The 24,733-nt window shown below is 47.7% G+C and overlaps 1 protein-coding gene across 3 annotated transcripts in view; it reads right to left on the reverse strand.

Moving 5' to 3' along the window:
* Nucleotides 1-564: 564 nt before the first annotated feature.
* The window catches only part of LOC111142848 (CD58 molecule), a 39,708-nt gene continuing 15,539 nt past the window's right edge, over nucleotides 565-24,733 (reverse strand). Inside the window, exons 2-7 of one of the 3 annotated variants that reach the window (XM_022496192.1) lie at nucleotides 23,320-23,610; nucleotides 15,166-15,429; nucleotides 7,564-7,650; nucleotides 5,212-5,248; nucleotides 1,162-1,277; nucleotides 565-884 (exon numbers count right to left, since the gene is read on the reverse strand). In XM_022496192.1, the coding sequence (XP_022351900.1) occupies nucleotides 1,163-1,277; nucleotides 5,212-5,248; nucleotides 7,564-7,650; nucleotides 15,166-15,429; nucleotides 23,320-23,610 (794 nt within the window). In that variant the 3' untranslated portion in view covers nucleotides 565-884; nucleotide 1,162. Of the gene's footprint in view, nucleotides 885-1,089; nucleotides 1,278-5,211; nucleotides 5,249-7,563; nucleotides 7,651-15,165; nucleotides 15,430-23,319; nucleotides 23,611-24,733 lie in introns of all 3 variants that reach the window. The other 2 variants (XM_022496191.1, XM_022496193.1) reach the window with 2 other exon arrangements.

Consider the following 24,733-nt stretch of genomic DNA (forward strand, 5'->3'; position numbering starts at 1 on the left):
AGCATGCTTTGCCTTGGTGTGATAAAGCGGTGTTTCCTCTTTCAGGCTGAAGACTCTCATGTGACAGGAGCTCCAGGGGTAGTGTGGGTTCAGGAGCTAAGGGCCTTGGACGTTGGTATGTATGATGGCGACCCGAGGGATAGCCAGCGCCGTCTGCTTCCTCATTCAGGAGAGGCTGTTGTTCTGCATTTGTATAGGACTTCAGAGTTTTTAAGAGTTCTCTGCTGTTTCCCTGCCCGTGTGACAGCTAACACCAGACACTGAGTGCGTTAAGAGACCTTCATGTGACAAGTCCCCCTGTGTGTAGATGGCGGCAATCTGGTCTTAGCGAAGTAAACAGAAGACCCGTGTGTTCTCGCGTCCTGTCAAGAGCCACGGACCCAGCACACGGAACGTGTTTTGTCCATCTCCTCCTCACTCCACTACCCACCCTGCAATGAATTCTTTTCCCTCTAAGACAAAAGAGAAGCGGAGGACGGATCTAAGTAAAAAGCCTTCACCTCCTGAGGTAGATGACTCAGAATAGTTTTCTGACCTAAGAGGAAAAAATAAAGCCAAACCACCTACCATTTAGGATATATTTACATATTTACACATGTATATCTGATAGAAAATTGGCAGTAAGAAACTGAGAATCAAAAAACCATTTACAGTATCTAGTTGGAGACCAGAGCAGGGATAGGGTAGATACTAGTTCTGGTTAATAGTTGATATTTCTTCTAAAAAAAGACTCTTCTAGTGGAGAGTCACTTCAGATTAGAGTTCCAAAATGTCCTTGAAGATGACAGAATACTTGAACGGCAAATCAGATGGCCTTTGATTCCATTATTTAAATAACTTAGTCACTATACATTTGATCATCTTGAAGTACCGGTCAACTGGGGCTATAAGAAAAAAGATTTTCTGTTAGTAACTTGTAAAATGCAGACCAAGTTACCCTCCTATTCTACTGGGAGTAGAACTTTTACAATGAAGCCATCAAAGCCAAGGGCTCCGGGGCGCAGAGATGGAGGGAGATGGGTCTTGAGCCCTCCTGGGACAGTAGCTGGAGGCCCACTGGAAGTAGCACCTTCAGTGCGAGGCACTCACATTCAGTCCCGTTTCCTCAAACCGACCCAGTCTTTGAGCGTCACTGAAACCTCCGAAGAATAAAGCTGAGACCTTAAGCACTGTTATGTGAGCTGTCGCTCCTTCTGGGGGTTATCTGCTCCTGGCCACATGTGGCTCCTGGAGACGGTTTCCGCTCTTCCTCAACCTCTCTTCCTGATGAGTCATCTCTGCAGTGATGACAGGACCAGTCTGGGGTTGGCTCAGAAGAAAATGAGTCCAGGCACAAAGCGGCAGCAAAGCCTGGACACGCCCCTTCACACCCAGCTACCTGTTCTTGCCTCGCGCCTTCCCTACCACATATACTTCCTAGGTCAGGCCAGACCCACTGGGTGCAGCCCAGACCACACCAGGGCTCCCCAAATATCTGTGCCCCATTGATGACCAGAGATCATAAAGAGTGAGCGCTGCGGTCACAGGGGTTAGGGAAAAGGGAGCAGATTATGAGCTTTCCTATTAAGAATCTAACAGGTGCCTGGGTGGCTCAGTCACTTAAGCGGCTGCCTTAGGCTCAGGTCACGGTCCTGGAGTCCTAGGATCAAGCCCCACATTGTCGGGCTCCCTGCTTGGAGCCTGCTTCTCCCTCTCCCTCTCTCTCTCCCTCTGCCTCTCCCTTCTGCTTGTTCTCTCTTTCAAATAAATAAGTAAATCTTAAAAATAAAAAAAAAATTTTAAAAAGAATCTAATAGAACCCAAAAATGGGTGCTGTGAATTTTTGAGGGGAATGAAGTGAGAGGTGCTTCCCAAACGTGTCCCGGCAGGCACAGCACTCCTCAGAGCAGGGGCAGGGCTGGGTGGCCGCACTCCTCACCCATGCCCACAAGTGTTGCTCCTCCTGCCTCTCTAGCTCCCCTTCAGGCTGAGACACCCCCACAGACTACAGATCTTTCTTCCCAGAGAAACAGGGCTCTTGGCTCCCTTTTTAGCTTGGGTGACTCTGTGACCTGTCTTCCAGGCGTTCACACAAAAATAGAGATGACCAGCATTCCTGGAAATTGTCGACATTGAACTGTCTGGCTGAAAAGTGTGGTATGATGCCCGTTTTTCTCTCAGCTTGCTGAAATGTGCTTGGCTGTCCTTGGACATATTCTAAGTGGGTCTAGCTCTTTCAGACACTGTCCTCACAGAAATGTGAAAATTTGGCCTTTGTTCCTGGTTATGCTTGTCCCCTCCCCCACTACTCTTCCAATCCTTCCCACTCCGCCATATATGTAACTAATAATTGAGTTTAAGGAAGTCCCATTGTGGCCATAGTGGCCTCTTTAAATGTAAAAATTAGTATTAAGTAGGTTGTAAATATACAAAGTACAAAATCTGAACAGTAAACAAAAATACACCAAGAGCTGTGAGTGAGCTCCCACACCCAGCTCCAGGCTACCCAGGTCTCTCCCCAGGATGTCACCCTCAGATGTCACTTTTACCTTCCAAGATTCATTATCCCAAAGCAGTGCTTCTCTTGCTTCGCAGAGCTCTCCTGCTCAAGAGCCTACGATGGCTCCCTATTCTCATATTGCTCCAGCTTAATGCTCCTGACATCACTCTTTTGCCACCTACTCAGCTTGATGCTAAGCAGACCAATCTCCCGGTCAAATAAACCACGAGGGTCTAGCTCCCCTCCACGTCTTTGCCCCTGCTGCCTCCCTGGAATGCCTTCTCCACTCCACCCTGCTCCGAAAATCTAGCTTGCATCCCACTCCCCTCAGAGCCTTTGTGATGATTCTGGCCTCTTCACCTCCCCTCGGGTGGCTGCCCAGCCCAGACCATCCCTACCATACATGCTGGCCCATTGCCCGGGCCTCAGCCCATCTGTTTATGTACTCATCCACTCTCTCCTGTGTGCCCACAAGCTGCTCGAGGGGGGAGCCCTAGCATACCCCTTCTCTGAACCCCACACAGTGGAGGCCTCCTTGGGCAGATGATCTCAAGCCGTCAGCGAACACAGAGCCTCACCTTGCTGGCACAGAGGGACCTCCGTGAAAGTGTGCTGAAGGGAGAGAGCAGCCAGCAAGGGCACGAGTTCTGGGATACTCCATCACCTCTCCCAACGGCCCTGGCTCACGGCCTCCCCTGAACGACGGCGGCAGTCCTGTTCCGATGGCTGCCCGTCCGCTGTCACCAGCAGGGTCTCAGCAGAGGCCGGCCCAGAATCTCGCCCTCCCCGCAGTCATGCTCACTGCCGCCAACTGGTAATCCCCACCTCTGACCACAGCCCTTGTGCTCTCTCTCCCCCCTTCCCTGCTGGCACACCTGTTCCTCACCTCACCGACCACTGCTCATCCTCTCTCCAGCCCCCTCCGCATGGCCTCCTGGCCCATCAACCCCTCACAGCCTTGCTGGGAGGCTCCCAGAGCTGCCCCAGGCCTCCTGCCCAGCCGGCCTCCCTGGTAACCTGGGTGTGTCCAACCCGGCAGCTGGGGGAAAGGGACCTTCTGAGCCCATGGGCCCCGCGGCAGGCAGGTGCTCCCTGCTGCACAGCGGCCCTTCCTCATTCCCCACTCCTACCGCTGACCCCGGGGCGTTCTTGAAAATCAGCCACTCACTCAATAAAGCCAAGGTCTTGCCCACCCACCCTCCCCGAGCCTCTCCTCACCCTTAATATGCAGCCGCCGCCCTGAGGGTCTCTAGCAGGGGCCAATCTGGCTCTCCCCCGTGACTCGGCCTAGCCCCTCCACTCAGCCTGTCACCCAAGGACTTGGCTTTCTTGGTGACCTCAGATGCTCAGGGCACCCCAGGCTGGAGCTCCAGCCGCAGCCCCAGAAGCCACTTCAGCAACTGTGCACCAGACCTCGGGACCCGTGTAATGCGCCAGAACCCCACACTCAGCGTTTCACAGCACAGACCCGGCTTCCCAACCCAGAGCCCTGCCTGGGCACCAAGCGTCGGAATCCCTGCCACTTCTGGCTTCTTTCCTGGATAATAATAATATTCACAACCATCCTAGCATGGTAACATTGATTAAGCTCCCCTCCAAGTCAGTCACTCTTCTAAGCATTGTATTTTTATTAACATGTTTGTGCATGCTGCTATTTCTATGTTATCACCCACACTACTATTCCTCTACTCTCGTTACGCCCTTCTTCCACAGAAGACAACTGAGGCACAGAGGGTTGAAGTGACTTGTCCAAGGCCCAGGATAGATGAGCTGGCAGGGAACTCGCACCCCCGGCCTGGGCAGCCTGCCTGCTTAGCTGGAATGTTCGTCACTATGACTGCCACACCTCCTCCCGCACCCAGCCCCCCATGGCAGCCCTGCCAGGGCGACCATGACTCAGGCTTTCTCTGCTTGGCTACACTCTTCCATTTGTCCAGCAGCAGTGTCCCCATCTCCAGCCTCTTGTCTACTAACGCCCCCTACGCTCTGTCTGACACATAGCTCTGCTCAGAAACCCTCAGTGGTTTCCCAGAAAAAAACGACACAGACCTCTTGGCAACTCTCTCTCGGTATCTTGGCTTGGCAGCCTGCCAGTCCAGCCCTAGCTCCCTCTTCTCACCGACATTTGCTGTCCCAAAGAGGATGACTCGTCACTCCCTATCCTGCCTCACAGCCCTGAGCCCCTTTATTCTTCCCAACACCCCCTAAAGCCCAGCTCCTGGGCTCCTGCCTCCCGACTGCCAAGGACCTGGTGGGGGACCGGGGTCCTTCTGGAGCCTCCATAGGGGAGTTTAGCCACGTTGCTGCTGTTGACTGTGTGGATCCTAGCTTTGGCTTGTGATACAGGTCCAGCTCTGATCCTAGCTCCCAAAGTGAACCCAATCCTTGGTCCAGTTCTCCGGGGACAGGAGAAGGAGGCTAACAGTATAACCCTCCGAGTCTGAAGACCCTGATTTGACCCAGCTCGACGATGTCTTAGCAATGGGCCCTGACTTCTCATAGTCACTGTCTCTGAGCAAGTGGTCACGATACCCCCGTGCAAGGCCCACTGCGAGGGCGGGAGGAGGTGACACCCAGAAACTGCTGAGCCCAGTGCAGATGTCACTTACTACCATTCAAGACAAGTGATAGATACACCTGGTCCCCAAGGAAGAGGTGGCCCTCATCAGGCCTGTTCCGGCTCTGCTGCATGAAACCTAATTTACCCACCGCACAGTCTATAGGGTACTTACTCGGTTCTCTCTGTTTCTCTGCCACGTTGCGGAAAACCTACAAATGAAGAAATTTTCAACTCAGTTAAAGGACTGAAAAGCAAAGCGGAACGCTGCAGTTCCTGTGTGCCTGATGGAGACCTGATTCTGAAGCACTCTAAACCACAGCCCTGTCGAGCTGGTCTTCCCGCCCTTCCAAATGCTGAAGCCAAACTAACTGCAGAGGGGGTCCAGGGACATGTTCCAAGACGGCTCCTCACATGATAGGAAAAGAAATGCAAACACCGCTAACAAAAATGGATATTTCTATGGCAGCCCATGCACAAAGCTAAAGACATAGGGCAGGCTCGGATGGCATGGGTCAGCACTGCCCAGGAATATGAGAGCCACCCGGGTCAATTTAACAGTTTTAGCAGTCGTGTTACAAAGTAAAAAGAACCGGGTGAAATTCATGTTCAAAATGTTCTAATTTTGAAATTAAATTTAATTTTGACACTATAATTTTCAAAACATGTCATGAATATTATCATTTTAACGTGTAATCAAAATAAACGTTACTAATGAGATATTCTGCAGCCCTTTCCAAATACTACGTCTTATAAAGTCGGTGAGCATTTTACATTTACGGTATGTGTTTTTGGACTCCCATGTTTCCAGGGTTCAACGACTGGCTCATGGCTTACCATTTTGGACAGCGCCATTTTGGATGTTAAGATGTGGCTTCCATACATGTACACATCAGTGTCCTCCCATAAAAGGCATCAGCCCTCGTCTGGAGCCAGGCTGGTGGTCCAGCTGCCTAGTCCACAAGCCTGACTGAACTCGTCCCGGTGTCTGTCAACTACAACTCACCGCCATCCCCCTCAGAAGGCTCCATGCCAAATGCCTCAGCCTTTCCCAAGTTATGGCTTTAGGGTGGTGAAGCCAACTGAAGTAAGGATATTTTTCAAGATAATTTTTTTTCCGGTTATAAGGTGCTACGGGTACTGACCATGGGAATAATTAATTTCCTCTCCACTGAATGAACTTTTTAAAAAAGTTAAATCACCTGACTGCTTTGGAATTATATGGGCACTGAGTACACCTTTTTTTTTTTTTTTGTTCAGGTATTCTGATGATAGACCCACAAGAACTCTGAGTGGATAATGATTTTGGTTTCTGGGGACTCATCTGTTATGGAGATGATGAACAATGATACTGTTATTTGGGGATTAAAAATAATTCTTTACAAGAACATTTGAGCTCCCTAAATATTTTACTCATTGGTAATGAAGCCTCAAAACTTTCTTCAGCTAATTTTTATAACTTATTTAGAGGAGAGTCGACTGACTCATAATCTACTACCTAGGGATCCTCGTGGTATTTGCAACCTATATATGAAAACAGTATCCCTGGGATATGACATGTTAGTGGCCATGTACCAACAGTAGTCTCGGACAGCATTGGCGGACAGAACTTTCTGCGATGATGGAATTCTTCTCTATCTGGTCCATCCCATCATGGTAGCCGCTAGCTCTGTGTGGCAGAGCACTTTACATGTAGACAGTTCAAATGAGGAAAGAATTTTTAAATTAAATTTAATGAATTGCTTTTATATTTAGACCACTCCACATGGCCAGTGCCTATGGTACTGAGCAGCGCAGGTCTAGGGGGACATAAAATCTAAGTTGGTCCAAGACATGCATGTGAAATGACGTGGGTCCCACATGCCATCACATGGCTGAAAGGTGACTCTTCTGCATTCCCTGTGGGAGTAACAAATCAGCCTTGCCAAGAGCCCTTTTGAGAAAGCAGATGTGGAGAAGAACAGGATGGGGGAACAGCCCACCCATTCTCCAGGGCACATGGGCTGCCTTCAGGGCTGGCCCACATGTCTAGGGGACCGAGAATGGCTCAGGAAGGCAATGCAAGTAATACCAGGCCTTTAGGACCCACTCCAAGTCACCAAACCCCAACAACAGCTTCCTCCTCCCCGGGACTCCCTTCTGGGCTAGAAGAATGGAAAGTAAAGCCCTGGCAGCCAAGAGTAAGGGGTCTTGTGCAAAATCTAGCTTGGAGACCAGAGATATAATACATGTTGACACAGACCACAAGCAGAAGGAAGCTGAGGAATGTCCAGCGGGGTTCCCACATCTGTAAAGCCTCCTAATGGCCTGAGGATTCCTTCCCCCCAAGACCATGTAAAATCTTGGCAAACCTGGCGGACCCAGCAACTTTGGATGATGAGGAACACAGGAAGAAACAGAAGCCTTGGTTTCTTTCCAAACGCCTAAAATTTCAAACTTCGCTTTAGTCTCTAAACTATTAATTTTCTGGCCTTTGGAAAACCAATTCGAGTTTGAAACGGATTTTTTTGAAAGAAAGTATACATACCTCTTTTAAACAGCAAAAAAGTTACTCCTGCTACTAGGGCTACTAGGACTACTGCTGGTATAATTGTAAACCTGTTCCTTGAATGCTCTGTAAAAAAAAAAAAAAAAAAGGAAGCTGGTGAGAAAGAAGTAAATACAATTATCTGGACTGATCAAAACAGAGTCCAGGGGAGTCTTCTTATTTGCAGATTCCATATCTGCGATCTGCCTCCTTGCTAAGATGCATGTGTCCTCCCCACGTCCATGCCGCGGCATGTTCATGGTCCCTGGAGGACACATGCAGCAGAACGGCAAAAAACCCGACTGCTAGGTGAACATGTCCCCACTGAGGCTGAACAAGGCAATACTCCGCCTTCTTGAGTCCTCTCCTCTAAGGTAAGTAAGTGCCCTATTCCTGGTCTGTGTACTGCCACATTTTTCATACTTTCATGCTTTTTGTTGGCTAATTGTCTAAAATAGCCCTGAACACAGTGCCAAAGTGCTGTGTAGCGTTCCTAAGCGGAAGAAGGCTGGGATATGCCTTTCAGAGAAAATATATGTTTTTGTTAGATATGCTTCATCTAGGCATTAAGTCATGGCACTGTTGGCCGAGAGTCCAATGTTCATGAATCAACAACACATCTATAATAAGGTGTCTTTAAATAGAAAGGCACACAAAACAAGGTTGTTGGGGCACCTGGGTGGCTCAGTGGGTTAGGCCTCTGCCTTTAGCTCAGGTCATGATCCCAGGGTCCTGGGATTGAGCCCCACATCGGGCTCTCTGCTCTGGTTGGGGAGCCTGCTTCTCCCTCTCTCTCTCTCTGCCTGCCTCTCTGCCTACTTGTGATCTCTCTCTGTCAAGTAAATAAATAAAGTCTTAAAAAAAAAAAAAAAGGTTGTTTACTGATTTCTTGCCAAAAATGTTGACCAGAAGCTTGCAGGAACCTAACCCTGCATTTCCCAGAAGCAACATTCAGTATTCACTAATTCCATATTCACGGTGACTTTATGACACACGACTGACTACCGCAGATCAAGAGAACCAACAGTATTTATAAATAAACTTACCCGTATACGGTTGATACATAGCAAGCCCAGTGCTATTTATTAAAAGATGCAAACACTCCACTAGAAGTGTTGTTTCCAGCTAGCCCACACTGTCTGTGGAAGCTTAACTTAGCAACACGTGTCTGGTAGGGCACTGTGGTGGCAGTGCGTAACAAGGGCTCCGTAAAAACGTCCATCGTAAAGCAGCTACACGGTGTGCCCACAGTCTCACCGAACCATTATAAGAGTCGGAGCGTGATGCAAACCTCTTGCTGCCTCAGATTCCTCCAGGGCTGACTAAAGGGGAGTGATACGTACACCTATCTCAGAGGGCAGCTGTGAGCATCAGTTGAGTTAAGATCCTTGAGAACAGCTATAACCTATCACCATCAACCTACTGAGGAGATGCTCTTGGTATCACTACTGACATCCTTTGACCCTGCAAGTCCATTTCTACAGAAACGATCAGTGATGTGCTCTTCCCCTCCCTCCAGAAAAGGCACAAAGATGTTTACCACAGCTTTCCTGACAATATCAAAAAGCTAACACAGGGCACCTGGGTGGCTCAATGGGTTAAGCCTCTGCCTTCGGCTCAGGTCATGACCCCAGGGTCTGGGATCCCAGAGTCCCATCGGGCTCTCTGCTCAGCAGGGAGCCTGCTTCCTCCTCTCTCTCTGCCTGCCTCTCTGCCTACTTGTGGTCTCTCTCTGTCAAATAAATAATCTTAAAAAAAAAAAAAAAAAAAGCTAAAACAACCTACGTGTCCTCAGCAGAAAAGCAGGACATATTTACAATGTGGACTCCATCCAGCTGCTAAAAATCCAAAGGCAGAAGACCTAAGCATATGGCAAAATGATCCCAGAGCACTGCTAAGGGAAGGCTGGGGTCACTAACAGCAACCACTGAGGGTTAAGAGAGAAGGGAGAGGCTGGGGAGGGTGGCGGGGAGGGGAGAGAGAAAGTGAATGAATAAATGAGAATGAGAATGTGAATACACACCGTTTCCTCTTATTCAGAACACAGGTGGGTTAGAACAAACAGAAAGTCACCCACCTGTTTGATCTGAGAGGCCCCCCAACCAGAAACTGCTAGTTACCTCCCTGTAATGCCCCCTATCCTTACCCTCCTCTTTGGTGACAGAATTCAGATTTTTGGCTGGGCATGCTATCATTCCACTCACAGATTAGTTCCTCAGCCTTTCTTGCAACTGGGTTTGACCACGTGACTAAGTGTTGGGCACTGAGCTGTAGGGAGGGTTGTGTAGATTTCTCCAAGGTCTCCCCTTTCTGGATCCTCCTGCCTGAACCAGTGGGCAAGGCAGGAGGAGCCAGGCTGCTGCTGGGTCTCTGACAACTTCACCGAGCAGCAATACATCCAGGACTGCCTACTTTGGATATGTATGTATGTGTGTATGTATACACATACACACACACACACACACATACACACACACCTCGTAGATAGATAGATAGATAGATAGAGATAGATTCTAATGTGAAAAAAGCCATCTTCATTTTCAAGCCACCAATATTTTTAAAAAAGTATTCTTTTTAAACAGCTGAGTCTAATCGTACTTGATCCAGTCCCTTCCAAAAACCTTTCTCCCAGGGATGATGCCATTTGCCACCCCCCCTCTGGGACAGCAGATATTCAGGGGAGATGACAAAACAGTAACGCAAGTTCTTCAGTCTGTTCTTCCTCGGTGTCTGCTACACGGACAGGTGCTCCCCCCTCTTCACGTGGCTCCTGACTGAGATGCCACCTTGCTGGAGTTCTCTTCCTGCCTCCAGGGAGATCCTTCTCTGTCCCCTCCGTGGGACCCTTCTCCTCTCAACAGCCTCTAAATGCTGGAGTCCCTGAGACTCAGTCCCAGTCCACTGCTTTGTCCTATCTGCTCACCTAGTCCCACAGCTTTAAATGCTGACTATACGTTGATTCTGCCCACACTTACTTCTCCCATGCTAATGACTCCCCAGAGACCTAGACTCAATTCAAAACGCCTTACCTGAGGTCTCCACTTGAAATCTAACAGGCATTTCGAACATGTCCCAAACCAAACTTCTCACGTCCTCCACACACCTGCTGCCCTGCTTTCCAGTCTCAGTAAATGATGCCACTGTTCATCCAATGGCTTGAGCCAGAAATCTGGGGGTCATTTGCACATTTCTTATTTGGGACCCTTCTCCCCTACTCAAACCATGAGGAATTCCTTGTGGCTGTATTTCCAACACGTACCCCAACCTGAACCACTGCTCCCAATCTGCTGCCATCACAGCCTTCTGAGACACCATAACCTCTGGCTGAGACCCAGAGTTTCTAAATTGGGTGCATATACCCGAGGGAGTACACGAAATGATCAGCGAGGTGCAAAAAAGCGAGACCCTCTATTTACATTTGCTACTTTTATCAATCTTCACGTTTTTCTGATTTCGTTTATGTTTTAAAATGATACAAGTTACGGCACCTGGGTGGCTCAGTCGATTACGCATCCAACTCTTGGTTTTGGCTCAGGCCATCATCTCATGGGTCGTGAAATCGAGCCCCGCATCAGGCTCTGCACTCAGAGCAAAGTCTGCTTGAGATGTTCTCTCTCCTTCGCCTTTTGCCCCTCCCCCAACTCACACATGTTCTCTCTCTCTAAAATAAATAAATACATCTTTAAAAATAAAATAAAACGGTACAAGTTATGTTCATCTATTGGTCCCCATACCCAACTCCCCATTTTCCTTTGGGAATAGAACCCCTGTGTTTTAAGTCGGTGCATGCCCGGCCAGCCAGCTAGTAAGGAGGACACTTCCCACTCTCCCCCAGGGGCCATGGCCATGAACTCAGTCTGGCCAAGCTGCTGGCCCTGGAAGTGATGCACGCCACACTGGGCAGTTCTTTAAAGGGAAGGACTGTGCTCTCTCCTCTCCCTTCCCACTTGCTTCAAGGTAAGTAGAGAAGTGAGCCCCTGTTTGACTCCAGAGAGCACAATTTTTAAGTCATACCCATTTTGGTATATGTTTCCAAAAGATAAGGATTATCTATAAAGCATAACCATGCCGTTATCATAGCTAAAAAAAAAACTAAGGCCTTGATACAATCAAATATGCGGTCACCACTTAAATCCCTCTTATTTTTTCACTTTTTTTCTGTTTGAATCAGGATCAAACAAGGTCCATACATTGCAATTAATTATAGGCTTCTTAAATCTCTTGACTTTTTAAGCTCCCCCTAGCCTCTCTCTTTCTTCCCCTTATAATTTATTTATTAAAAAACCTGATCCCTGGTCCTACAGAACACCCCCATAGTCCATACTATCATTCCAATGGTACGGTTTTCTGGCAGCCAAGTCCTGTGCGTGAGTCAAAATTTATTTCTTAATTTGACTTATTTTAAGACATACAGAATCAGGATGATGTAATGGAAAAAAAAAGGCTCCAGGGTTCAAAGACTTAAATTCTAATTCTATCTCCACTACATAAGTAAACTTGGGGAAGCCGCCCCAGCTGGTAGAACTTGTTTCCTCACTCTTAAAAGGTAAACAACTTCTTATAAGGTAAGTGACTCCTGTGGGGCAGTCTGGAATGGTGATAGTGGGCAGCCAACAAAATGATTATTGGGGAGGGCCTGCCAGAGGGCAGCAGGCTGGTCCACATGAGTTACAATGTTTCACTGATAAAATAGAAAAAGTCTAGATTTAAAAAAAAAAAATCAGCACTTAAAAAAGTAACACCTAGATTTTAACCACTATACCCACACAAATTTATCTGTTATGATGCATGCAACTGTATAGAAAGTATTCAAAAATCATACTGGGAAGAAAAGAGATCCTAGACATTTATTGTCAAGAAGAACCATTACGATCATTAGATTTGGGCCCCAGATGCAGGGAAGAAAAACGTCCTCCAACACTTGCTTAGTGGGTCCCCAGGTATATGTCTCCTATGTCAGGACTACTCTAGGATTTATTTATTTTTAAAGATTTTATTTATTTAGGGGCGCCTGGGTGGTTCAGTGGGTTAAAGCCTCTGCCTTCGGCTCAGGTCATCATCCCAGGGTCCTGGGATCAAGCCCAACAACGGGCTCTCTGCTCAGCAGGGAGCCTGCTTCCTCCTCTCTCTCTCTGTCTGCCCCTCTGCCTACTTGTGAGCTCTGTCAAATAAATAAATAAAATCTTAAAAAAAAAAGATTTTATTTATTTACTTGACAGAGAGAGAGCCCAAGTAGGCAGAGGGGCAGGCAGAGAGAGAGGGAGAAGCACATTCCTTGCTGAGCAGGGAGCCTGATGTGGGACTCAATCCCAGGACTCTTGGAATCATGACCTGAGATGAAGGTAGACCCTTAGCCCACTGAGCCACCCAGGTGCCTCAGCACTACTCCAGGATTTAAATGACCTAAGAATTACTTAGCACTGTTTCTCAAACTTACAAAGTCTATAATGCAATGTGAACTATTAGTTTGGAGGGTGATGTAAAAGAAAGATGAATCACCACTATTGCATAACCAAGAGAGTCTATTTGCAAATTAACAACCTCTATCATCAAGGAGAGGGATGAGATCATGACGATCTTTTCTCAAGGTACCCACAGGAAAGGGCATCTTACTTGGACATTCAATTCCAATGGTAAAGGTTAAGTGAAAACCTATGCAAGGGCAAAATGCTTGGGGCACAAGAAGCTTTTCAAGATTTCAACCATCTGGTTTATTCTGCACGCAATACCTTCTTTCTTTTGTTGGTTATGGGCATCTCTCTCTCTCTCTCTCTCATACACACACACACACACACACACACACACACACACACACACCTAAGCCAAAAAAAGCACACTGCTTTTGGTTTTTGTTCCCACAATAAGGCAACTATCTGCTAGCATCAAATCGCATTTCCACACCTTGGATATTATGTAACACCCGGTAAGTGGAATTACTAAAGACACGTTTGCTCCAAGCAGAACAATTGTGGTGGACTTTGCAGCTGGCTTTCAAATCTTCTGGACAATTGTGTGACTTGCACAAAAGGTGCCGTCCTGAGTGGTACCTCTGTGGGTCTGGTCTTTTCTCTGCCTTTGGGGATCAAAACCATAGGTTAAGAACTGGAACTCATTTTGCACTTCATCTGGAAGTATTTGTTTGCTTTACCCAGGAAGTCACACTGCTTAGTCTGAAAATGATATAATGAACTTAATGCCTCCATGTCATTATTTGAAAATTTTCGGGGTGCCTGGGTGGCTCAGTTGGTTAAGTGTCTGACTTTTGATCGCAGCTTAGGTCTTGACCTCAGAGTTCAAGCCCCATGTTGGGCTCCACCCCGGGTATGGAACCTACTAAGAAAAGGAGAGAGGAGAGATGGAAGAGAGCAGAGAGGAAAGAGGAAGGAGAGAAGAGAGGAAAGAGAGGAGAGAGGAAAGAGTAGAGAGAAGGGAGAGAGGAGAGAGGAAAAAGAGGAGAGAGGAAAGAGGAAAAAGGAGAGAGGAGAGATGAATGAGAGAGGAGAGGAAAGAGAGGAAAGGAGAGAGAGGAGAGAGGAAAAAGAGGAAACAGGAGAGAGGGGAGAGAGGAGAGAAGCGAGAGGAAAGAGGAGAGAAGGGGAGAGGAAAGAGGAGACAGAGGTGAGAGGAGAGAGAAAAGGGAGAGAAGAGAGGAAAGGAGAGAGACCAAAGAGGAGAGAGGAGAGAGGAAAGAAAATTTTCAAGAAGGACAGTACATTGGCAACTCAGGGAGAAGGGCTCACTAATCAAATATAATTCAAGGGTTTTTTATATTCATGACATTGACTAACTGCCTTTTTCTGCTTCAGTTGCCTGTTCAGAAAAAATTGATTCACAGAATCACCCCATCACTGCCCAAGGGAACTCACAGGGTCCTGTTCACTATTTACAATGATGATATTGCTCTGCATCATAGTGTTCACTATTTTCACCTCTTTTTCTATGTTCTAATGACCCACTTTCAAATTACTGATCCTTTTGTCTGTAAACCGGGAATATAATGTAAAAAAAAAAAAACCCCGCTAATAAAAATGGCAAATTACAAAGGAACATGAGAATTGAACAAAATAAAAGGGCCACAGCCAAAACAGATTGTCATCCCATCCAGGGAGCAGCTGAGACAAGGTACCAAGTGCACATTCTTGCGGCACACAGGCAGCCTTCAAGAACACGATGGTTATCAAGAACATTACCGAGTACTGCCGTGAACAGTTCCTGAGGAGCTCTGGAACTTCAGATGGTCTGACTTCAAAACAAGGCTCTGCCCCTCACTATCTGTGATCTGAGGCAACCACGCTGAACTCCCCGTGTCCACGTTTCTCCCCATAAAATAAAGATAATGGCTGATACCCAACTCCTGCAGCTGGGGGAGGACTGACTTCATGAACTGATCAGAACAGTGCTTGGCCCAGCAGAGGTTGAGAAATGGCAGCTGCACGTCTATAATGCAGGGTCCTCATCTTACATTTCAGACATGAAACGCAGGTGAGCATCTCTGGTTTGAAACTCCCGAGCCACCTGGGGTCCCTGGATGCATCCCCCCTCCCCAAACCCCCCCGCCCCCGCAGAGTATGTCTGCCATGACACACTGTGTTGTTTACTCACCATCTGGGACACAGGTTGCTAAGACAAGCAAGGATGTCTGTTTGGACAACGGACTGTGAACAGTACAGCGTATTTCCTGCGAGAGATCATTGTTCCTCTTAATCAACACTTCAGACATATTGGAGCCATTTTTACACAGTGCCGGAAAGCAGTTCCATGAATAGTTTAAATATTGTGTGAAATTGTAAGATTCTGGGATCCTGCAATTGATTGTAATGTATTCAGCAACCGAGGTGCAATTTAGTGTTGGAGACGGAAGAGGACCTGGAGAAAAGAAATGTAATATTTAGTATAGGAAAGAGGAACATTTAGGCTCATCGTCTACGAAGGGATGAAGAGCTCCCAGCTTCCTGATGAGCTAGAAAAGACAAACAGGCCCCCCTCCTTGAGCACCCAGGGGACAGAATTCCCTCTTCTTCTGGGTCAGATCTTCCTGCTCAAATTCAGAATATACGCAGGCACTAAATCCCTTATCCTCCATGCAGGAAGCCACAAGTTTCCACAGAATAGCAGCAAAGTCAGGTAGCTGCAAATCCTCATCTGAGCTGACATGAGGATTTAACAGTTTTTTTTTTTTCACTTACTTCCTTTTTATTTTTATTTATTTATTTATGTAAAGATTTTATTTCCTTATTTGACAGAGAGCTAGGGAAAGAGCACAAGTAGACAGAGCAGCAGGCAGAGGGGGAGGGAGAAGCAGGCTCTCTGTCGAGCAGGGAGCCCGATGCAGGGGCTCGATCCTAGGGCCCTGGAACCATGACCTGAGCAGAAGGCAGACATTCAACTGACTGAGCCACCCAGGTGCCCCTATTTGTTTATTTTTTTTTAAGTAAGCTCTACACCCAATGTGGGGCTTGAACTCGTGACCCTGAGATCAAGAGTTGCATGCTTTTCCAACTGAGCCAGCCAGGTGCTCCATATTTTTCTCACTTACTTCAAATATTCACTACCCTGTTGTTCTAAAAATGTTCTTGTATTTGAGTACAAGGTGGTCCCCAAAACTAAGTGGGGTGCTTCCTAACATATAGAGAGGAAATAATTTGTATTATTCTACAATCTAAAAATGTTTAATTCCAAAAGATATCTAACTTACAGTGTTTGCAAAGCATGCGTGGAGCTGTGCCGTGAGCGGGTCCTGTTAATAGGCAGAGTAGGGGATGGCACCTGCCACAGACCTGTCAGTCTGGAGGCCTCAGGCCCAGTCTTTCTCTAGCAGGTGCCCCCTACTGGCTACAGCAGCCCAAACCTGAAAGGATGGGTTAAGAACCATAACGCCAGCTTATCCCATCAGACGTCCGTGTATTTGTTCATTCATAGGCCTTCTTGCATCTCTACCTTGTCCCAACAACTCACCATAAGAAATTGGAGAAAACAGGGCGCCTGGGTGGCTCAGTGGGTTGAACCGCTGCCTTCAGCTCAGGTCATGATCCCAGGGTCCTGGGATCGAGTCCCACATAGGGCTCTTCCCTTCCTCTCTCTCTGCCTGCCTCTCTGCCTACTTATGATCTCTGTCTGTCAAATAAATAAATAAAATTAAAAAAAAAAAAAAGAAATTGGAGAAAACATGTACAAATATACGGACTCTCCAGAAAATGGTCATGGTAGCATTTGGATAATAAAATTTCAATGCTTTATGAACATCTATGAAAAAGCAAATTAGAGCAAAGTAGCATTCATCGAGATGACAGAATACCATGCTGCTATTTAAAACGATATTTTCTAAGGCAAAGGAATGCTTACAATCTAATTATTCATCTAAAATAATCTAAAAACGGGGGCACCTGGATAGCTCAGTTGTTAAGCATCTGCCTTCGGCTCAGGTCATGATCTCAGGGTCCTGGGATGGAAGCCCACATCTGGCTCTCTGCTCAGCGGGGATCCTGCTTCTCCCTCTCCCTCAGCCTGCTGCTCTGCCTGCCTATGCTTTCTCTGTCAAATAAATAAATAAAATCTTTTTAAAAAAAATCTAAAAACGGAAAATATTCAATTCCTCTTTCCCCCCATCTTCTCCAGACTTCTTTCATACTCAGTTAAGTAACACACCCGGTTAGAGACCTGAGTCACCCACGACTTCCCCTTCTGCTTGGGACTTCTTCAGCTGTTCGATTTAATCTAGTTTACATAACTTGTTATGTGTTGCCTGAAAGCAAGCAATGGACTCCTTTCTCCAGATTAAATTGTAAGCCACAGACCAATAGCTTTTAAAAGAATAAGAACTGCTGTCATTGACTCCAAGTTAGCCAGCCCGGAGCCCTCCTCTCTAAGCCTCCTCCAGTCCTTCCTGCCTACCACATGCCCACAGCAGCCCAGGAAGCACCTTCCTGAGGCCCCAAGTGTCTCCGTGCACTTGAGAACCAGAAATGATGGTTCTACACTCTACACATACCTATGCCTCCCTCTGCAACTAAGCTGGGCCTGAAACTGAGCTTTCTAGTTCCCTGGAAATGTTCCACAGAAGCATTTCTCAACTCTCAGTGGGCACGAGAAGTCACCAGGGGTGTATGTTAAAATACAGATTCCTGCCCCGCCCCCAGCCAAGGATGCTGATGTGGGTGCTCTGAGCGTTCTGTCCCAGATTCTAGTGTAGTGATCTGATTCAGCCAGCGTCTAGGGGTTCGTTCAACACTTTCTGAACTCAACAGTGGCGCCTCACAAGCCCCCTTCAGCTGTACATCTGTGGAAGGTAAGGACTCAACATGCCTCAGCTCCTACCCACGGCGCCTGACCCAACACAAGGCTCACAGGTGGCTCCTCAGTGAGGAGAGCAGACACTGGACAGAGGGAGGGATTCTCTCCACTGTATAAAAGGTAAACTTCATCGGCTCCCCTCCGAAAAGTAAGGGTGAAGTGGTTAAGAGCCTGACTGCCTGGGTTCAGACCGCAGCATTGCCAGGAAGAGCCACGTGCCCTCAGCCAAGGTACTGAATCCCTGTGGCTAGGTCTCCTCTCCTGCACAACAGGGAAACCAACAGCACCTCCCCTTCACGATGGGGATGAGGATCACAAGAGGTGACATGGTAATAGCTGACATGGGAACTAACACGCACTGCCTGGCACGGTCACATCAGCTGTAACAGAGCGCATGGCGGGAAGGTGAGCACCCCCTCCACGGGCGTGCATTACACAACCAGAAGCTGGGAGGTGTGCGCTTCCGCTCTGGCTGGCTGTGTGACCTTGGCCCATGGGTTTTGTGGTAGCGGGAACATGTTCAAGAAACCAACCAGCCCAGGCCCCTTGTTCTACAGATGGAGAAGGAAGCCCATGGCTAAATCAGTCTCATTTTCACCTGTGAAATGGAATGTAATACTCTGAAAGATTGGAAAGGTCTACTGGAGTATGAAGAGAATTTGAAAGGGCCCACATGGGAGAGCTGATGTAATTTTGTGTGTTGTTAGAGCGCATGGAACCATCCAAAAGCTCTTTCTGGTGGTCTCACCACAGCATGGCCGCTGGAAGAGCCCGTCCCGCTCATGGGAAAGGATGCAAACCTTCCTCAGGTCTCCCACAGCTCAGATCTCTGCTGAGAATCCTCAGCTTCTCTCACTGCCCACCAGACTTCCCAAGGCCACAGCGAACAAGTATGAGTTACATCTGGACCTCAAGCAGCATGAAACTGACAGGAAACATACCCACTTCATCCTTAAGACAACTCAGTCCATTTACAATGCATGAATCCAGTGCACTGCTCTGTAAGATGGAGAACCGCTTCTACAGATCTGATGATATTTGTGTATTTCTCTTAACTTTAGTAAAAAGTCATACCACTTCAGATCGTTTAAGGATTGAGTAGTTAATTCTACTTACATGAACATCACCACCTTTAATGCAGCTAATGAGAGAAAGCACTAATAAACACTGGTGGTGGAAATTTGAAGGGGATTTTGAGGGAAGAAGGAAGCCAAATACAAACTTACACACAAGGAAGTGGATGGCCTGAATTGAGGGGGTGCCAGGAAATCCCCCTGCCTAAAATAGCCTTTCTGAAAATCTCCCTTTAGGTCTGGTGTCTCCGGAAGATCACCAAGTCACTTAGGTATTAACACACCCTGAAGGAAGTAGGCCTTCCTCATTTCAAAGAAAAAAAAAAAAAAAAGTATGACCAATCGTTTAGTCATTCAGGTGTGAAATCCTGAGTCATCTTATGTCTTTTTTTTTTTTATCTTATGTCTTTTTATAACCCAAATCAAAATTCGCTTAACTCTTTCTTAGAAGTATCTTCTCTTTCTTTCCTTTCCCAACATCTACCAGCAACACCTGTCTCCCTAGAAGATCATAGTCACTTCCAACCTGGTGTCCCCCCTCTCTAATCCACCATCAATACCTACCATCTGATTAATCATCTGAAAATAGAGTTCATCAAGTCATTTCTTTGCTCCAGGATCAGATCCAGCGGCTCCTCCGTGTCACAGGCTAAAAGCCAGACTCTCGAGCCAGGACTTGAGGTCCCACCCTTAATGCTGCCCACATCACTGCCTCCTGATCAACACTCACCTCTCTTGGGCTCTGCAGGTCTTTGCTAACGAGACTTCCTAAGAGCTATTCAGTTGGGCTGACTCCTGAAATCATGCACCTTAGTTGAATGACCATGGAATTTTAAAAATCAAATTATTTTTAACCATTTCATCAAGTTTAAAAAGTTAAACATATCCAAAAGTCTGAACACAGTTTTACAAACTCTTATGAAAGGGCTCTTCAAACGTTTTCCATTGTTATCTAAATACGAAATCAATCTTTTTAGTCACTGGCTCTATAAACAGCCAGATCCCCAACCTGCATGTTTTATAAATTCTGCTTCTCCAAAGGCATGCACTGGTTCACCTGATGGGATGCCTCCACACCTTAACAAGCCTCACTCTTCTAAATGGAGTTAATCATCTTCTGGACAAACCAGCCACCCAGCCTGAAAGCCCCCATTTCTGTCAACTCCCCCTCCCACCTCCCAGTCACCTGGTTCAATTGCTTTCATTACTATAATAAATATTTATTGAACACCTAGTACCTGAGTTCTAGGGCTACAATGATAACAGGAGAGAAATTCTCTCTTCTTCCTAGTGTCTCCAACAGACCAGGCAGGTGAACTTGTGAATAATAGCTACTCCCCCAGCTCCTCACCCCCTCCTATTCTACTGACACTACCTCAGACAGGACTTGGAGAGCTCAGACTTGAAGTTCTACACTGGACTTTCTGCCTCTTCTCCCTTCCCTGCAAACCATCTTACACACTTTGCTACGAGATGGATCTTTCTAGAACACCTCTGGCATAGAGGAGGTAAGGCTAGAATGACACCTTCTTCTAGGAGAAAACAGTGAACCTGGGACCCAACAGAGGGCCAAGATGGGTACAGGTTGAGCTGGCAATGCTGAGGGGCAGCACAGAAAAGGCAGCCAAAGTCAAGGGCAACACTAGGATGCCCAAGAACAGAAAGAGGTGATCATGGATGCCAGATCTCATACAGCCTTGCACTACAGATCTTAGCTTTAGCTCCGAGTGAGATGGGGCCACTGGAAGGTTCTAAGCTGAAGAATGACACGCTTTGACCTCTGTTTTCAGATCACTCTGGCTGCTTGCATTTAAAAATAAACTGTGGTCATAATACATGTAAGTCAAATCATTATGCTGTATACCTCAAACTTATACAGAGATGCGTCAATTATGCCTCGATAAAACTGGAAAAAAATTAAATGTAATTAAATCTGAAAATAACACAAAATGCCTCCTGTTAAGGGGCAATGGTAGAAGCTGGGTGACCAGTTAGACAGTCGCTGCAGTCCTCCGGACAAGGTTGAAGGAGCCCTAGCTCAGCCCCGGAGGAAGTGGCGAGAGGTGGTCAGCGGCTGTAAAACCAGCAAATTTCCTGGTGGAATAAACATGGTGTTCGAGAGAAAGAGGAAGAGAAACATGGTGTCGAAGATGACATCAAGGCTTAGCCTGAGCAACTGGGAAGAAGGAGCTGCCATTAACCAAGCACGGGGAAGACTTGGGGAAGAACAGGATTCAAGGGAAAGTTGATGAGCTCACTATCATCAGACAGGCATCCAAGTGGAAATCCAGAGGAAGCGGTTCGAAACACATGTCAGTGGGGCCCCGGGTCAGAGCTTTCAATCTGTGTTATCAGTACCAAAATAATATTTAAATCCCGAAGCCAGGATGAGCTCACCCAGCTGGGTGTGAATACAGGCAGAGAAAGGTGGCTCAGGCCTTCAGGTCTCCAAGGCCTGCAGGTGGGCAAGATGAGCGAACCAGCCAAGGAAACTGGGAAGGAACAGCTAGTGAGCGAACAGAACGCCAGAACAGGGTGGGATCCTGGATGCCCACAGAAGGTCGTGTTTCAGAAGAGACAGGGATCCGCTCTGTCGGATGCTGCTGAGCGGCCAAGAAAGATGTGGTGGGGAGAGCACAAAAGGATTACTGGTTTTTTTAATGAAGTCAAGAGTTCGGGTGAAAGCCTGGGGTGATGAAAGCCTGTTCGGGGTGGGGGAAAAGTAAAAAGAAGAAAAGGGGTTAAAAAGCAAACACAGATAATCCTTCATGGAATTCTCTACAAACTCAAGATGGCAAGTGGGTGGTAGCTGGAGGGGTGAGGGAGGGGGCATCCGGGGGCTCCTGGTGCTGGTGTCAATGTTTGACCGCATACTACGTATGACAGTTGGGTCCATGGAGGACTCTGCTGCAGGAACAGGGCAAGGGCAATGACTAGGGCGATGTCCCCAAGGGCAGTGGCAGGAAGAGGGCTTGGGGTACAGCAGAGGGCCTAGACCTCTGTGAGTAGGGTACTGGTGCTCAAGGCAGGTAGGCAGGAAGGCTGAGGGTGACAGCCTGTGGAAATTCTCCTCTAAGTGCTTCTCTTCCTCAGTAAAACAAGACGCAAAGCCTTCAGCTGAGGAGTGGGTCTGGAGAAGAGGGTCTACGAGGCTTGAGGAGAAGAAGGATAATTGCTAGGACACTGGGGGACATACTGGATTTGACTGAGGCAAGTGACCAGAAACTTCATGTGTGAGGCTCTGTGGGGCAATGAGTTTCTCTACAGCCACAGTGTGTTAGCACAAAACAGGGAGCACACTGGACTGGACCTGGCCACAAAGGCCACAGGAGTACAGCCCATTTAAAAAGGGTGCCTGGGTGGCTCTAGTCATGATCCCGGGGTTCTGGGATCGAGCCCCATGTCAGGCTCCCTGCTTAGCAGGGAGTCTGCTTCTCCCTCTCCCTCTGCTCCTGCCCCTACTCTCTCTCCCAAATAAATAAGTAAAATCATTAAAAAAAATAATTTAAAATATTAAATTAAAAAAATTAAATTAAAAAAATTAAAAGGAGCAAGGAAACTAACCAAATCTTCCAATGCTTGGCCCAGTGAGTGAGCACATTTGGGCTGCCTAAGGAGGATAGGAGGTCACGCGAGGTAAAGGGATAGCAGAATTGGCAGAGCAGGGGACACCTGGCCTGACACAGTGGAGGGCTCAGAATGAGTGGTAATGACAACTTCTAGGTTCTATCCGTGGGGAAAGGCAGCGGAGGAGGTGGATGGAGGACAAGACCCTCACAGGAGAGGAGACTGGGGACTCAGAAGCCAGGATATTAGAACAATATATTTAAATATTATAATCACTAAGAATTATGACAGCAGGAACATCAGAAACAGCAAAAGTTTCTGTTTGGTTCAGGCTTTCCAATGATCCAGAAATGTTGGGATGTATCCAGGAGCCTACAGATGACAAGGAGAATGACCGGGAAGCATCAATGGGAAGTGTGGAGGAAGAAGGACTCCATCTCACATTCCCGTGTAAAGTGATAGAGGAGAGAAAAAAATCCACCTCCTGGGGTGCGGTGCAGGTGCACACTCTAATTTCCAGAGCATCATCTCTCAGTGGAGCTCAGAGTTCTGAGTTCACTGCTGCCACTACATCCCTTTCCAGAATATTCCCAGCAAGACAAGCAATGCTGCTCGCAGCAGCTCCACCCAGCTGGCCTCCATCTCCGTCACATCCTCTCCTCACTCAGTGGATGATGAGGGGACGGCCACTGGTGTGCCTGACAGCCTAAGAGATCCAAGTCTCTTATTTCTCAGAAACCATTCATTTGTGTTCGTCTCTTAAAATAGTTGGACAGTTGCCATTTGAAACAAACCAGTTTATGAAATAAAGTTATGGAATACTCACCAATCACCTTCAGAGTGAACGAAGTGTCGCCAGTGCTTGAAGAATCCAGTTTATAGTCCCCCTCATCCGAAGATGTTAGCTTGAAGATGGTAAGGCTTCCTGATGTGGTGTCTAAATGAACTCTGTCTTTAAAAGGTGGGAAAACTCTGACGTGAGAGTCTGCTTCCCATTCAAGGACTTTATCCCTATTTTTTGTCCACATAATCTCTGTAAAGGGTACAGAGCTTGATACAGGGAAAGTTACGCTCCCGTTCACAGTTCCAAACATCGGGGAATTACAGCTGATGGAGTCTAGGAGGGAAAAAGAAATTGGTTAGGAAAACCAACACGACTTGATTGAAAATAGAAAACCATCCTCCAAGATGCTCTTTGCGGGGGTGGGGGGGGAGAGATTTTGCAGTAAAAATGATTCATCAGCTACTTTTTACACTAAGCAGATAAATGGCTGATGGCAAATACAGCTCACGGAAGGCGGGAGTTTCCTCTCTCATGGGGGCGCTGCGGCCCACATACACGCAAGAAACAGATTCAGCTTCGATGGAGCACCAAGTCCCCTTTGGGAACTGCGGGCAGCGCAGGCCCTCCAGAAGCCCCACTGTGCGGGGAAGACAAGGCAGGCCTAGGGAGCTACCTCCTGGAGGGCCTTCCCCAGGAAGTCATGCTGATGCTCACAGGAGGCATGACTTCCTGGGCATCACAGGGGGAGGAGGGGAGGAGAGGTAATTGTACTGATAGAGGAAGCGGAGCCTCCCCCCACCAGCCCCCGCCAAAAAAAGCAGGCCCCGAGTGGAGAAGGAGCTGGGTGTGTTTGAGGAAACAAAAGCAGCTCCCCATCGCTAGAGGGAGCAAGCAAGTAGGTCACAGGTTGGGGGTGAGGCTGGAGGGGCAGGCAGGGCCAGACCACAGCAGTTGTGAGTTGGGGCCTGGGGGTGTCAGGTAAGACAGGCTCAGGGCTTGGGATGGATCCTAACGGCAAGCGAAAGCCACAGGACGGTTTTCTACGCAAGACCAGTGACATCATTCAGACCAGCTGACACGGCCTGCAGAGTGGACAGTGGTGGTCGGGAACAGGCATGCAGGCAGGGCAACCGGAATCGAGGTCCGTGCGGGAGCAACTAGAGGGTGGCCTCCTGGGCGGGCCAGAGCAAGGTCCGGAGGGAGGGGACAGACAAAAGCGCAGACTCAAGAGCAGCTAGGGACCGAAAGCACCAGGGTTTAGTGACTGGAGGTGCAGACGAGGGAGAGGGGGCGTTAATGGACTGGTCAGGTGTCCTTCTTGGCTGACTGACGGGCAGTTAGTAGCGATCAGAAACAAGGACTGGGAAGCAAGCGGAGCCACTCAGGGCACAGGGCTGGGTGGACTGGGTTCAGTGGCGTGGGGAGCATGGGTGAGCTGTCTTCAATTGTCCCTCCT

The sequence above is a fragment of the Enhydra lutris genome, unplaced genomic scaffold (assembly GCF_002288905.1).
Source record: "Enhydra lutris kenyoni isolate GAN:26980312 unplaced genomic scaffold, ASM228890v2 scaffoldscaffold9, whole genome shotgun sequence".
In the NCBI taxonomy this organism is placed as follows: Eukaryota; Metazoa; Chordata; class Mammalia; order Carnivora; family Mustelidae; genus Enhydra; species Enhydra lutris.